Raw genomic sequence first — 15237 nt, 5'->3', positions numbered from 1 at the left:
GAAAACTCAGAAAGCACATCCTACACCTGCAGTTTCCCAGGTGAGGAAAGCCAGACATGCTGAGAAGCCCTTTCTTCAAGGCCCCCTAAATGCAGGCTGGGCTCTACAGACTCACACTTATCCCTCACCAGTCAGAGAAAGGAGACACCGAAGTAAATCCCACAGTGTGGTTTCTCATATCCCGTTTAACTTTATTCATGAATATTATTTTTCTCTTGACAGGACCAGAGGGCTGTAACCTGTTTATCTACCATCTGCCCCAGGAGTTTGGGGATGCTGAGCTGATGCAGATGTTCCTGCCTTTCGGTAATGTCATCTCCTCGAAAGTGTTTGTGGATCGGGCGACAAACCAAAGTAAATGCTTTGGTGGGTAAAGATAACAAAACAATTAGATTCATCCAGGAAAGGGCTTTTCTCTGAATACTTTACCTTTCAAACTGCTTTCTTTCTGCTTAAGCTTTTATGATTTCTCTCGATTTACTCCTGTCAATACTTTCCCCCTTCCCTCTTTCTTTCCTAATTGTCTCATGCTCAGAATTGTATGCGCTGCTTAGAGGTGAAGGTTTGGCAACTCACCAGCAGCTGGGTGCTGCAGTTGCTGGTTGGGGGGAGGAAAATATCTTGCCTCATAAAGGGAGGTGAGGAGGGTGCAGAAAAGACTAAAGCACCTGGAGCAAAATGGAGGCAGAGGGCTAGGTGAAATGCTGATGGGGCCAGCAGGGGGAGCATGTGGCAGAAGGGGAATTTCTGAATCCAAGGCAAAGGAGAAACGGGTCATGGAGTCAAAGGGAAGACAGAGCTTGAGGTGCAGCTCTCCAGGAGATGTGATGCGTTAACCTGAAAAGGTACAAAGGCTGAACAACATCAGCTGAATGTCTGTAGGGATGGCTGCTCAGTGAAATGCCAGCAACCGTGCTCTGAACCCACCAGACCTGAGCCAGCGCTACAGCACATACAAACAGCCTGAGATCACCCTGTGCCTCGGCTGGGTTTGAATAAACACTGTGCACACAGCTCTGGGCATATGGCTGGCTCTGCTCCACCAGCTGGAGCATGAGTGGGACACAGCCTCAGCTGCATGTGGGCTACCAGACAGGAACACCTCAATCTGCACCCCCAGGGGTGGATCAGCCTGCCGACAGCTGTGTGGTAATGTGTGCATGGTGTTTCAGTGAGATTTCACTGTTTGCAAAAGTGTTGCTATGGAAGGTCCTTTCAGGCAGTGCAGCAGCAGGGGAACCTTGCCACATGGCACCATCCCACTAGTGGGCAGTGGATCTCTCCCATCCTCATGCCCACCAATAGGATGTGAAATTTCTTGTTCTGGGCCACCCAGTGCTCTTTGCAAACCTTCCCTGAGAATTACAGTGGGTCAAACTATTGGTTTTTGTTTTTGTTTTTTTCCTGTTACCTGCAGCTGATCTGGACTCTGTTTCTCAGGCAAACTTCCAGAGTTAAGACTTGTTGGAGTTTCATTTCACTTTCAACCTCCACACTGTACTTTCTTTCCATGCTACTTTCTCCACTCCCCTCCCAGACAGCCCACCTCCAAAAACTCTTACCTCATTCCTTGCTATGGTGCATGACAGACAGTACTTCCAAGAATTTTGTGCATCTTCTCTGTACACAGTTCCTCTTTCCCACCTACAGAGTGTCAGATCAGGTTGCTCTTTGACTGTAGAAGCACTGCTCCCTGGTGTGAGGGGACACAGCGATTCCCCTAAATAGTAATCATGGGATTCCTGTACTGTCATAAATGGAAGAATGAAGGAAAAAAAAGATTTTGGTTAGAGGAAGCAGTTGGGAAGTTCAAATGAAAAATTATGAATTAGACATATTTATTCTAGAGCCCACCTTCTTTATGGAGTTTTAACGATATTTAAGTTCATAACAAAATGAGCAGGCTAGCACACCGCTAGGTGATATTGAATACTAATGCTCCAAAGATATCAACAGGTTAGAAATAGACCTTTGGCAATGAAATTATTCCTATCATAAATAATATTTAGGAGAATTCTGTGCCTGGCTCCTCCTATAACTGTCGAGGAGAAAGGCAAAGCTAAACGGAGATGTGAAGTGAAAAACAGATTCACCACGTTTCTTATCTCAAAAGCTCTCTGGCTATGAGGCTTCATGAGGATAATAACACATACCTAGCGTGTGGGGCAGGGTTGTGGGGCTGGCTTTACTGCCACTTCCAAGATACTCTGAGGCTGTGGCTAAGCAGAAAATGGGTCATCTCAGCACAAACGTTTCTTAAGCATGAGTCTTACTGGAAGAATATAAACCACAGCTTGATTAATACAACAAAAATCATAAAACCATAACAAATAGCATCCAATGTTGATTTAGGAAGTTCCAGCTTGAAAGCAGGAATGTGCTCTTTGGATGTATAGACTCAAGACCAAGCAAAAAACAGGAATTAGAGATTGCTAGTAGAGTTTAGTCACTTCATACTAACTTCTGAGGCACAAACATCCAGATTCAGTCAGTTTTGTGTCACAGGTGTCCCAGTTTTCACTGACTTTTGCTAATTTTTTTATGAAGTGTGTTATGTGTCTGTTGTTTCAGACCAAGACAGTGGCTACACAGCCACGTACAATACTTCCAGAAGGGCAGAAATGGCAGAAGTACAGGTAGCTAATTATCACAAATATGTCACTCTACTCTTCAAAACCTCCTACCCTGCTGACCTTCAAGTTTAGAGCAACATAAAATTGTGGGGGGTATTAGAGATAGTCAGACCTTTCATTTGTCTTGCTAAGTCCATTGAAGTTGATGCTGAGTTTTTTGTTCTGAAAGTCGACCTTTTTTTTAAAAGGAGAAATTTCTTGTTCTGAAATGAAAAAAAGGATTTTTGTCAACTTTGAATGTAAGAAAACTCTTTCCTATCTTTGCTTAAGCATTTCCCAAATTTCAACATGTAAAAGCATAGCATTTGCATTCTGTTTTACTTTTTTTTTAACAAGCCAGAGCTCTCCAACTTTTAGCCTGGGGGGACAATGCTGTCTGGCCCCAGAAAGATATTCCACCATTATATGACCTTTTAAAATGTATCTGCTATGCAGATCCCAAGTACATTGCTCTAACAGAGTCTAGCCCCCGGTTGCAGAGAAATTGTCAAGAAGTCCTGCTTTTGACAAACTTAAAAAATTCCATGGAGAAAAATCTCAGTGTGTATTTTTTTTTTCCACGGAAAGAGAAAATTCTTCATTTTCAATTCTTCTGACACTGTTGTACTTCTAGTAAGTAGCCAGCCCAAAGTGAGTGAGTCAGGAGAGCACCAGCTCAAAAAGGGACTTTTATTCTTTCCTATTTGGCTCTGAACCTTCTCTTCCCCTGCACTTTCAGCACAAAGATGGATGCATTATATCCTTTGGCCACTGCTGGCAGGGTAGTGTAGGGGAAGACATGGAAGAAAATGAGACCAGTTACGTACCTTTCTCCCAGTTTCCCAGAGTCCAACGTCCTGCAGAGACCCATTGATAACTGTGTGCACTGAAGAAACTGCACTCTGGTCAAAAAGCCTTTGTTCAGAAGTGTTCAGAGGTGAACATTGAGGAATTCAGACTATGGCAAGCACTGATTTCATGCAAAAAATGTGAAAAAAGTCAAAATATGTCTGTTGTTTACCATAGCAGGTCTGCTTGCTGCAGTGTACGAGATTGCCTGAGAAACAAACCTGACTTCTCACTGAAAAACAGTCATATAAAAAAGGGAGGCTTCTTTGCCTAAGACTTTCCTCTTGCTGCATGCATCCAGTCTGGACCTAGATCCTCCCTTTTCTCCTACAGTTTTTCAGATCTCCAGCTCTTATTTTCCCCTCTATCCTGATGCAGCTGAAATGTGACCAAATACAGACCGTGCTTCTCCCTTGCACTCATCACCACCCTCTCTATCCCCATGGCCTAAGCCTTCATCACACTGACCATATTAGCATCCCCTTGCGATTCCCCTCAGGCACTGCCTCATCCACCCTCTTGTATTCAAAATTATTGATTTCACTTTCACAGCCCTTCACTGTTCTGTCCTTCTCTCTCCTCTCCTGCTAGCTCTTCACTCAGTGTGCAGCTGATATTTTTAGCCACTTTACACACACTTCTTTTACTGTCTCTAGGCTATGCTATGCTATCTTTTCCCAGTGAAATCACAGGGACTCCATAGGAATTGTTGGCTGACTTAAAAAAAAATTAAACTCAAATCAACCTTGCCTTCTGGACACTGACTACCATTCTCACAGTAGACTGATCTGGGCTGTCTTGCACAGGGACATAATGTGCCTGACCATCAACTTCTAAAGGACTCTGGGACTCTATTTTGTGTCTGTACAAGACAGTCTTCCCACTGCATGTGTGAAAGTTATTCCATATGTAAATATATGAAAGTCAGAGGACATGCTGTTTATCAATATGCTGGTCACAATGGTTCTATTGAAAACCTCCCTCTCAGATATGTAGATGATTTAATTGTGAGTGGCTTGTACATAAAGCAAGGAAGAAAACTTCAGTAATGCCATGCTATTAAAGCTATTAAAGTCAATGTGAGAAGAGTCACTCTTCATGCTGCCCACCCAAACTTACCTCTCCCTCTGTGGTAAACATTCAGAATTTCAGGAGCAGTGCTGTCACACAGAATATACTTCAAGACAGCAATTGAAGACATTAAACTAGTGAAAGGCATAGACAACCCTGTTCTAGGAAAATATTTTAACAAAAGAAGAGAAGGCAAAGGATGGGTTTGGGCAATATTAATTAGGAAGACATGACAGAAATGAGAAAAACGTGGAAGTGGATAGAGCAACAGAGGCCAGATGATTACCCTGAGGTGTCACATAAGATGTAGATAAATTAAAGCCAAAGCTATTGTTATACTGGTGCACTTGGAAATTCATTCTGGTCACCTCTTCTTGAGAGCAGAGAGCACCTGAAGCTCTGTCTCTTTGAATTCCATCAAGCACTAGACACTGTCAGAGCAACTCTGCTCCACATACCCCATGGCACCCCCAGTGTGCAGCCCCTCACTGTGTCTGTGCCACGTAACGTCTGGTGTGGCCGCTTCAGTTTCTCCCCAGAAGCCATTGACTTCAGAAGTCTGACAATAATGTTTTGCATGCCTACAGGGACACTGTGGTTTCTCTTCTTCAACTGGGTGTGGTTTGACACCTCAGGTGTGAACAAGCACATCTGTTGGACACTTTTCGCTTTTTCTATCCATTCCAGATGGATATTCACTCTGGATGTTGGGATGCCCAATGCCTTTTTGAAAGTCCCCAGTTAAATGTAACAAGGGGCATTCTAGCTTTGCCTACAAGCACTGATGGCTGTGTAGAACTGTAGATTTATTTGGCCTAAAGAAAACATCATTTGACTTCTAGTATAGTATGGATGTCAAGTTTCATTCCAGATTTCTGCCAGGAGTCCACCCAAATGTTTCTAATAGGCCACCCAATTTGAAAGACATCCCATCTTCCTTGAAGATGCCAAAAGAGATAAGAAAACACTACTTGACAAGAGTCATAGTGGCTAATAACACTCACATTTAAATGTTTCTATTCCCTACTCAATCTTTTCTGGCTCCTGGTTCATGAAAAGAAACTTGGGAGCCAAGGGAGTGAGATTAAAGGTGAAAAAAGCAGTGAGGAGTAAGGACTGCAGATGGGAGGGAGTGAAGCTCAGGAGAAGGACTGAGAGAGAGTTTGTGTTGTGTTATTAAAGACATATTGTGGCAGTTCAAGACTTCAGTGTGGTGGTAGAAAGGTGAGGTGGGAGATGCAAGGCAGCAAGCAGGTCATGGCAGTCAACAAACACTGGAATCTGAAACAGAAGGAGCGGAAACATCAAGATTCTGGGGCACTGGGAAAGCTATACAGGGCTCTGGGATTTGAGGGCTCTGCAGATCAGGTCTAAAGCGAATAGGCAACACTCCATAAGACGTAGAATTGTACCAGCAGACCCTGAGGTACATCAGTAAAATATTGCTAAGCACCTGCTCACAATGTGCCTCCAGCATACCCTGCCAAAGCTGGTAGCTCCTCACTTAAATAAATAAATAAATAAACTGGCAGATGGCTCTCCTTAAATTCATCCAGGGAGATGAGCATGTCCAGGGGTAAGGTGATGTAATAGTACGGAATTCCATTCCCATGTTCCTGTCCTATCTGGGCAATCATGGGTTAACTAATCTGTGTGCCTCAGTTTTACCGTCAGCTATCAAGACACTGATTCTTCTGGAGAGGAGTTTGAGTTACATGGATGAGTATGATATTTATCAGCTGTAAGGTTTTTTGTCATGGGATTTTTTTTGTGGCTTTTTTTTCTTCTGATTCTTCCTTTGGTAAATGACCTTTCTCAGCAGATACAGGAATTATTAGAAAGACTTCAGGATAGGGATGGAATTCTGCTTGCCTCTGTTACCAGTACTACTATTAAATTTGGGTTTTTTTTTCCCTTTAACCTGATTTCAAACTTGCTAAGAAAAGTCTCTACCCTCAACTTTCTCTCAATAGCCCTTGGAACTAGTCTTTGTCCTGTGCTTTGTATGAGCACTAGCAATGAATTTTGACCAAAGCTTTAGACCAAAGCTCAGTGTGTTGTGAAAGAAATCACTGAGTAGAGTACCTAAGTTGAGACAATATGGAGACGACTTACAACATCTAGTAAGTATGCCCGACCCCTGGGATGTGTTCGTTCAGGTCAGCACTGGTTAATTCAGTCTTCCTCACTTTGAAGAACATGGTATAGAAAGACAGGCAGAGAAGGAGACATTCATCAGCAGGAACAGGACAGTATCAAAGGGATGCTTAGAGAAAAGGGGTGGAAGAAAATACAATCGTTTGCATTTGCTAGCTACTCTCTATTATAATCCAAAGCATCTAGGATCTGAAAATTCCATTCCAAAGAGTAAAGAAGGGACATTTCTGCAGTTGATAAGAAAAGAGTTGTGTGAATAGGAAAAAGGAGGGTATGTTCATCAAACTCACTGTACAGCACCTCTAGCCACTGCAGTTGGCTGGGGGAGGTTTTAGGGGGAGGAGGAGGAGCGGGAGAAGTATTAGGGCTGTGAGCCACTATTCATTTACAAACTATAATTAATTTGATGTTTAGATTAATTTCTGATGCACTCTCAAAGGTGCACTGAAAGCATTTTTCCTTTATTATAATGTTGATTGCTTATTGGGGAGATAAATCTAACTGTCAGTTATGCACTGACTTACCAAAACTTTCAGACCAAGCAAGCATGTATGCATAAGGAGCAGCTGTTTGCAGCTCTCCAGTTAAAGAGACAGCTCTGTCTTTTCCCAATAACTCACATTAAAGAAAATCTATACATTGTACACAGGGATTTCTGCTTTCTTTTGTTGCTTAACAATTTATTAGACAAGAATATGTTCACAGAATTTATCTTCTATTTATCTGTCTGTCTGTGTATCTATCTCTATTCTATCCATCTCTCCACCCAAGTGATAGATACTGTCCATCCAGAATATTTCTAGAAGCCATGTATATGTTTGTATGTACCTACACACATACATTCACAATCATTTACAACATTTTCACTAGTGGCGTAATTAGATGGAGAAACTAATTAATGCAGGGTCTTTGTGGCTACTCATTTAATGAACTCCAAAGGAGGAATAGCCATTTATGTGACTAATGGAAATGACCAATGCTAAGAGGTAACATCAGAAGAAAGAAAAGAGGAAAAATAAAAAACAAAAACAAAAACAAACAAACAAAAAAAAAAAACAAGAGTTTAGGAAGAGATTAAAAACTTAATGCTCTGGAGTTCAACCCAATCCTTCAGCTTCTGGAATAGGAAAAGTACCTGCTAGGGTTGTCACTTGTGTCTGTACAGCATATGTACTAGATCTGAGATAGATGAACCCTAATTATATACAGTGGTCCTACCAATTTCCCAAGGACATACTAGTTTCAAATGCAAACACTTCCATGTATAGAAATGCCAGGGAACGTCTGTAGTGCTACTTTCATTTGATCCAGAAGTTTCTTTTCAGAAGTAAGAAATAGTCAATCAAGCAGCCCCGATTCTGAATTCAAAGGGATTGATCTGCTGAACATGGATTTTCCGTGGCCTGCTCTTGTGAGATTGCATAACTACAAGAGCATTTAGGCTATCCATTACATATCTTTTTATTTTTGTTTTCCCAAAATCTCCTTCATTCAAGTCAAATTCAATCTGTAGAATGGACACTTCTGCATCAATCCATCCAGCCATCCAACCATCCCCACATATATACCTTTAACTTCTTTAGATCTGTCTGTCCTTTCTCATTCACTTCATAGGACTGCTCATCAGCTTTTTGAAGTCTGTCAACTAGCTTGTTACTGAGCAGCTGTTCAATAGATCTTCACAGCTCTGTGCTTGGCCCCAGGCCTTCCTTCCTCTACAATACTCAAACCCCGCTATGAATATGAATTTATTATTATTTCCTCATCTGTTTTCCTAAGGCTCTTCCCAATATGAGGTTCAAGGGGATGAGTAGCATTTGAGAGGTTCAAGGGGATGAGTAACAGCATTTTCACAGTGATCATGTCATCCCCATTTCACCAAGGGGATGGTGAGACAGAAAGATATTCAAAACTACTTATTAAGCTTGGATGCCTCAGCTGAGATGCCAAGAGCGTGATATGTCTGTCGTCTCAAAATACTTAACACAATGCAGGGTATGCTATGTTTATGCAGGTACAGGCACACAGTCTTTATACAAGCAAAATCTCAAGTCACAAATCAACTGAGTGTTAAGCAGAGAGCAACACACTTTACTAAGCTTCATCTACACCACTAAACTAAAGAGACCCTGCATATCTGCTCATGCTCTGTGCCATGACTGCCTGTATCTTTTCAGTATTTGCATGCCTTTGGCTCTAGTTTGGCCATGACCTGTTGGGCATGGCTCAGAGTTGGCAAGGTACAGAGACTGTCCTTAAACAGCAGTACAGAGAAGACCACCCCTCTCTTAGGACTGAGAGTATAGACATAAAGATACATGCCATGATGCACCATTTGCACTCAGGTCCTGTGTATTTTATTTACCAGTAAAAAAAATGTAGCCTTGGAGATCTTATTAAGGAATTTTGTGATGTTACTTGTGCAGTGTTAACTGGGACATCATGGAAAATGTAAATATCAAGTTCATTTCTCCAAGGCAGCATTTGGTTATACAACTACGCCAAGAAACCATCCTTTCCATGCCTTATTTACTGTCTGTATTCCAACACCAACAATATTAAGTTTGATCCATTGCCATCTTCCTCACTCTGTTATTCATTCTCCACAGTAATTAAAACAAGTATGCAATGAAAAATACAAAAATATGTGGCTAGAAGCAAAGCCTTAATGCATATACAAAGCAATACAAAATTAAAATTTTATAGATAATATCAATTCTTGCATTTTTAACTCCTGAGTGATTCACTTTGCAATCTTATCATTGTTTTAATGTATTGGTGCATGCAGTATCTTCCTTTTTCAAGTAAGTGAACCAAAACCAATGCATGAGATGAGACGAACATCTTCAGATAATATGTAATGACATCTTTGAAGCTTGTTTTCAGGAAAACAAGTTGCAGATCCCCATAAAATAGTTACACTTCTTCAACAGACCCAATCTCAAGTATTTCAAATCCCCAAACAAATTCAACCTCATCCCCACTCTCAGTCTGTACTATATCACATACATACAAGGATGTAAAAATGTTTTATATATATTTATATGAAAATATTTCTCTAATACTGAATGTCTGCAGCTTATCAAAAACAATGAAAAGAACTGAACTAGAGTTGCTTAAGTGCGGCTTAAAAATGACTGTATAAAATTGTGCCTAAGCAAATATGAGTAAATGATAGAATGTCTTTTGTTAGCTTGAGCTGATTTTTGTAAATGAGTTAGTAAAATCCAGATGGAACAAGATATTCTGATTAGAATCAGATAAAGTCTTTGGTCAAAATACTCGAGTTAAACCTCATCAAGAGGTGTTTCTATATAATCCTTTATACTTCCACTATCTAAAGGATGGGTGTATAAGCATTGGAAATACGAATGTATAGTGGAGAGTAAGACTTTATAAGCCTTTAGGGTATATCCATCGTGCCTTGTGAAGGTCACCAGGATTATTAATCATAAATTGTGGAAATTGTTGTTTCTCCCTATTTATAGACTCACAGAGCCTTTCAAGGACCTCAGGAGTCCAACCTTTTGCCCAAAGCAAGGTCAGCTATGGAGCTGGACCTCAGAGTTGCTCAGGGATTTATCAACTTAGGTCCTGAAAACCCCCAAGGATGGAGATTCATTTTGTCAACCGTCTCCAACACTTGCTAACCTTCATGGTGAAAAAGCTTTTCTTTATATCTAGTCTGGACTTCTTTTGTTTCAGTTTCTTCCCCTTGTCTCTCATCCCTCACTGTGCACCACCATGAAGATACCATTTTCTCTTTATAAGGGCAAGTGTTCAGCCCATGGACATCCTTATGGGTCTACGCTGAACTCACTCCACTCTGTTACTGTCTTTCCTATGTTGAGGTTGTATCCCTAAAATAACTGTAGTATCCAGATATGGTTGAGTATGGAGCAGAGAAGAATAATCACTGCCCTCATTGACTGATGGTTTTCTTTGTTAATACTGCTCAGAATGCTGCTGTCCCTCTTTGCAGACAGAGCACAACACTGACAAGATAATCTAGTGTTGTCATCTATTTAAAACCTACAGACATTGGGTCCAGGCCCTCTTTCACCATCCCAGCATCAGTCCCCTTGATATATTAACTGGGATATTTACTGCTATAAAAAAGAGGAGGTCCTTGTAAGATCTAAGTGCAGATAACTGTCTTTGGCTACTTCACAGGCAACAGGCTTCCTCCATCTTTGGCATACATTAAAAATTTGATTATTCATACCACTTAAAGGAGAAGTTATATGACTGTTCTCAAGATATGTTTCTAATCACCCTTTACAATCCTTCACCAGTAAAGTTTCCAGAATTCATAATGTGTTTTCTTTGGTCATTTTGAATCTCCTTGGCTGAACAGGCTTCAGAAGGATTTGGTTACTGATCTTTCCAAAGTGCTTGTGAGATAAGAATTTTTGTTTCTTATCTCTAGGAGTCAATTCAGGATCCATGTTTTTAGGAGGTGCATTTTTACTCCGCCTCTTCAAACCAAGATTTCTGTCCAAATTATCCGTCAACATCCTGCATTTCTTAGATTAGATCTTAAGTTTCTTCTAACCAAAGGTGTTTTCATAAACGGTTTTTCCAGTGATATTTCTATTCCACTTATTTCAGTAATTAAAATGTAAGTGTAATATGTTGTTGTTTTTTTTTGTTGGTGGTGGTGCTGGCTTTTTTTTTTTTTTTTTTTTGGTGTCCTAGTAAGGTTGGACCAAGAGTTCAGAGGGATCCTTGTGCAGGTTCCCCAAAAGCCAGAATTAGATCACATTGTAGGCAGTGATATAATTCATCTCCTGCAGACGGAACGTAACTCTTCTGAGGGACTGAAGAATTTTCACTGGGCTTCACAGAGATCTGCAGAATTCAGGATATTCTTTCAGAGGCCCTTAGTTGTGAATTCTCTGTTGGCAGACCCAGAGGAATTTATCAGCAACTACACTACAATGTAAAGTTGTTTAATTCCTGTTGATGTTAATGACAAAAGAAGCCAACTGACCATATCTATTCCATCATAACTGATGGAACTGAAAATGCAGAGGTCTTACAGTGACACTGGAAAGACTATAGAGGTAATGGTGGATATGGACCAGTGCCTTATCTCCCAGTTTAAAATGTGTAAGACTTTCATTTCTCCTCTTGGTACGTAGCGTAGTCCAGTGCCTAACCACAGCCTACTTAATAAAATATTGAGAAACTTTTCTTTTCAGATGGCTCATTGCATATGAAGGTTTTACTTTGGATTTCACTTCTAGTTGTAACTGTTTGTCACTTAATAACCTCCGTAGAAAGTAATGCATTTTGTGAATAGCATTGTCAAAAGCTGCTCATCACTATTTCTGCCTTATTAACAGAAACTTCTGGACTGTGCAACAAGAGAAGCTTCTAGTCTTCCTGTATTTCTGTATTAGGGTGTCCCAGCCTACCAATAATGGGGTACAATGTATGTAATAACATAAAGGGGAGAGGTCGCTAGTTTTCCATCTAAGTAATGATCAGTGAATATTAAGATGAGGATTCTGAATATTCCTGATTCATTTGGAGCATGAAAACCTGTGTGTAGTAAGTAGTCAAATTCAACATATCTCCCTGCTGGTCCAGGAAAGATGGCTGCTGTTTTCTGCAGTGTCCATGTGTAGTTTCTTTATTAAGAATCTAGAAATTCAGTGGAATCTAAGAAAGTTAAGGAGAAAGGAAACAGAGATCAAGATAAAAAAATGGACTGGGACATGTCTGTTGGGAGTGACGTCTGTTGGGAGCTTCAGTAGTTACTTTAATCTTGTTTATAGTGTACAACTCCAACAAAACTAATGTAAAAATACTCTTCATCTTGATTCAGCAACACTCAATGCATCCTTAACTTAGCACCTCTTAAATCTTCCTCAGAGCTAATTCTTATTTGCTTCTGGTTTTATACCAGGAATAGACCTTGTCTTCTTAAAAGTTCATCCACCTTTTACTATTATGTACTTTCCCATAAGTCTCACACTGACAATTTCCTCATAAGTCTCACACTGACAGAACTCAAATATTCACAAAAGAATCTCGAAAAATAAGTCAAGAGTTCTTTCTGTTTATGAAGGCAGTTAGGAAATTGCTTCAGTTCCATTTATCACCCAAACAGAACCAAATATCATTCACTTATCTGTAAGCAATTCCTTGCTGGCTAGACTGTTTCTTATGAGAAAGATATTGATAGGGAACATTACCTTTCTTTTCAATGAAATTTAGTTTCTTGTTCACAGTAGACACGTATGTAACCAGCATGCCACAGTTGATTCATGAGGTCTTCATGGGATCTTCAAAGAATGGCTGAAGCCTATATCCTTCTTTCATCCACTCATTTGATGACTTCAACTCCTACTTAGCAGAATGGGTAAACCCACAGTCCACAGCATTAGACATACAGATACATATCCTTTAGAAAGCTTTTGTACACAGGAAAAAGTGCTTTTAATGTTACCTTCGCTCTTAGGATAAGAAATCTATTGTGGTTTTCTTTACTAGATTTTCTTTTTCTGTATTTAGAAAAAGTTGTTCCTGATCAGATGCCCTGTTTCCAGGTGTACATGAGTCAAAACTCCAGATCAGACCACGCAGTAATTTAAACTGTCTCAATTTTAGTTTAATCTTGAATTTTAACCATGTGCTTTCAATGTAATCATGGTAACAATATCTATATGAAAGAACAGATCTTAAAAGATGAGGATAATAGAAATAAAATTATTTGTAGCTAGAACTAGTACATTGAGGGTCTGCTTCTACATACCTCAAACTTTCTCAGCAACTGCTCCTTTAAAGCAGCATCTGGAGAGCTTCCAACTGACAATGACCACTTCTCTGCATATTCAAGATTGCACTGCCTCACTGTATGGAAGTCACTGCTTGGGATGACGGGAAGGTGACACAGGGAAGAAGCTCATGTATTTCTATCTACCTTCTGCACTGGGTGTTCTGACCTTTAGAGAAAGTTAATCATGCCATCTACTTTCACTCTTCATTTAATCTCCCCTTCCCATCTGTTCAGTTTCTCTCAGCTGGAAGCAAGATGAAGAACGAGTACCAGTCAGCTGTCTCAGTGGTCCACAGCTCACACTTTGGGGCCATTTATTATAAGGCATTAGCATCAGTTGTCACCTTTGTCATGACAGTTACCACAGCCCATGCCAGATAGGTAGGCAAGAGCTGATTTTCCAAATATCTGAAAAGTGAAATGAACAATAGACAGAAGGACAGACAGATATACAGCTTCAGAAGGGACTGTTCTGATCCTTTGGAATGAATTCCAAAGTAACATATGCCAGATACCACAGCTCATGTGACATGTTCAAGCCTTCTGCTTGAGTCATAGCATCCCTTTTAGAAAATCTCTTAATCAAGATTTCATGTGATAGGTGCTCCACCCCTATTGCTAAACAAGATGTTCCAAAATAGTTAATTACCTTCACTATTTAAAAAATGCAGAGTCAGTGTCTTATTTACATTTTAAATTTGTCAAACGTCTGCTTCCATTCGGTGAAAGCTGTTTGGGTTTTTTTGTTTGTTTGTTTGCTCTGTATTAGAAAATCCATATTCTATTAAAAGTTATTTATAAATTAAGATTGGAAAATTGTTTCATATTCCCCCATAAAATGATGGTACCAATTATTATTTTTTCCAATCTAGAATTATTCTTGTAGTTCTGAATAATCCTTAAAATACATATATTTTCGAAGAAATCACCTGAACTAAATGTAAAATTCCAGTTAAGTATTTTTCTGAGCCTTATTCAGAGGTAACATCACTTCAGTATTTCTAGAGGATATTCCCCAGAGATTGACTTTATCCAGAGACTGTACTGAGCCCCTTAAGTATTTCAGCTTAATCCAGAGAGTTCGTGTATTTGGCTATTAACAAGAAACTTACATTATTCTCATAAGCACAGTTTTCTAGTGAGTAATTCTCCTTTTTATGATTTACCCATCTTTTTTTCCTGTGGGTACTTAATTCTCCATTTTGTTGGGTTAAAATGAACACTATTTAACTGAATCCAGCCTACATAGTGACCCAGGTCAGCCTGACTTACTCTGTCATTTTTTTACCACTTTCAGTATGACTGGAAAATTTTACCAGTAGCTACTTCAGCTATCTTCCACATAATGTTAGAGAAACTAAAAAGCACAGAGGTTTTAATGTGTTTGTAGAGGAGTCTACAAGAGATACTTCAATATTATAAGTCATAATTTACAATTTTTTGGATGGTATATTAGTTATCAAAAATTTTAGAAGCTTAATATAAGCTGCTTTTATTTTTATAAAGGGAATCTCTGTCAAATACTATAGAAGAGTTTAAGTGTACTCTATAAAAGCTTACTTTATTAACCAAATTAGCAAATTCATAAAATCAAGTTTATTTGATAGATTCTATTTTACATGAAACCACTCTGATTAGTATTAATTGTACACTTTTAAATTCTTTTCTATATTATCTCATGCCAACATTTTCATACTTTTGCCTAGACTTATGAAAGATTAACTAAGTTTACCAGGTCATTTTGTTTACATCCTTAAAAAT

At 39.6% G+C, this 15237-nt stretch overlaps 1 protein-coding gene across 1 annotated transcript in view; it reads left to right on the top strand.

Annotated features, from left to right (window-relative positions):
- The window catches only part of CELF4 (CUGBP Elav-like family member 4), a 727985-nt gene that overhangs the window by 680374 nt on the left and 32374 nt on the right, over nt 1-15237 (top strand). Inside the window, exon 11 of the mRNA XM_065740123.1 lies at nt 223-306. Within this exon, the coding sequence (XP_065596195.1) occupies nt 223-306 (84 nt within the window). The remainder of the gene's footprint in view (nt 1-222; nt 307-15237) is intronic.

Source organism: Cyrtonyx montezumae, unplaced genomic scaffold (assembly GCF_038088225.1).
Source record: "Cyrtonyx montezumae isolate F1298 unplaced genomic scaffold, pur_monq_1.0 scaffold_25, whole genome shotgun sequence".
Lineage (NCBI taxonomy): Eukaryota > Metazoa > Chordata > Aves > Galliformes > Odontophoridae > Cyrtonyx > Cyrtonyx montezumae.
Note: the sequence above shows the minus strand (reverse complement) of the source record. Positions and strands in the feature narration are given on the sequence as shown.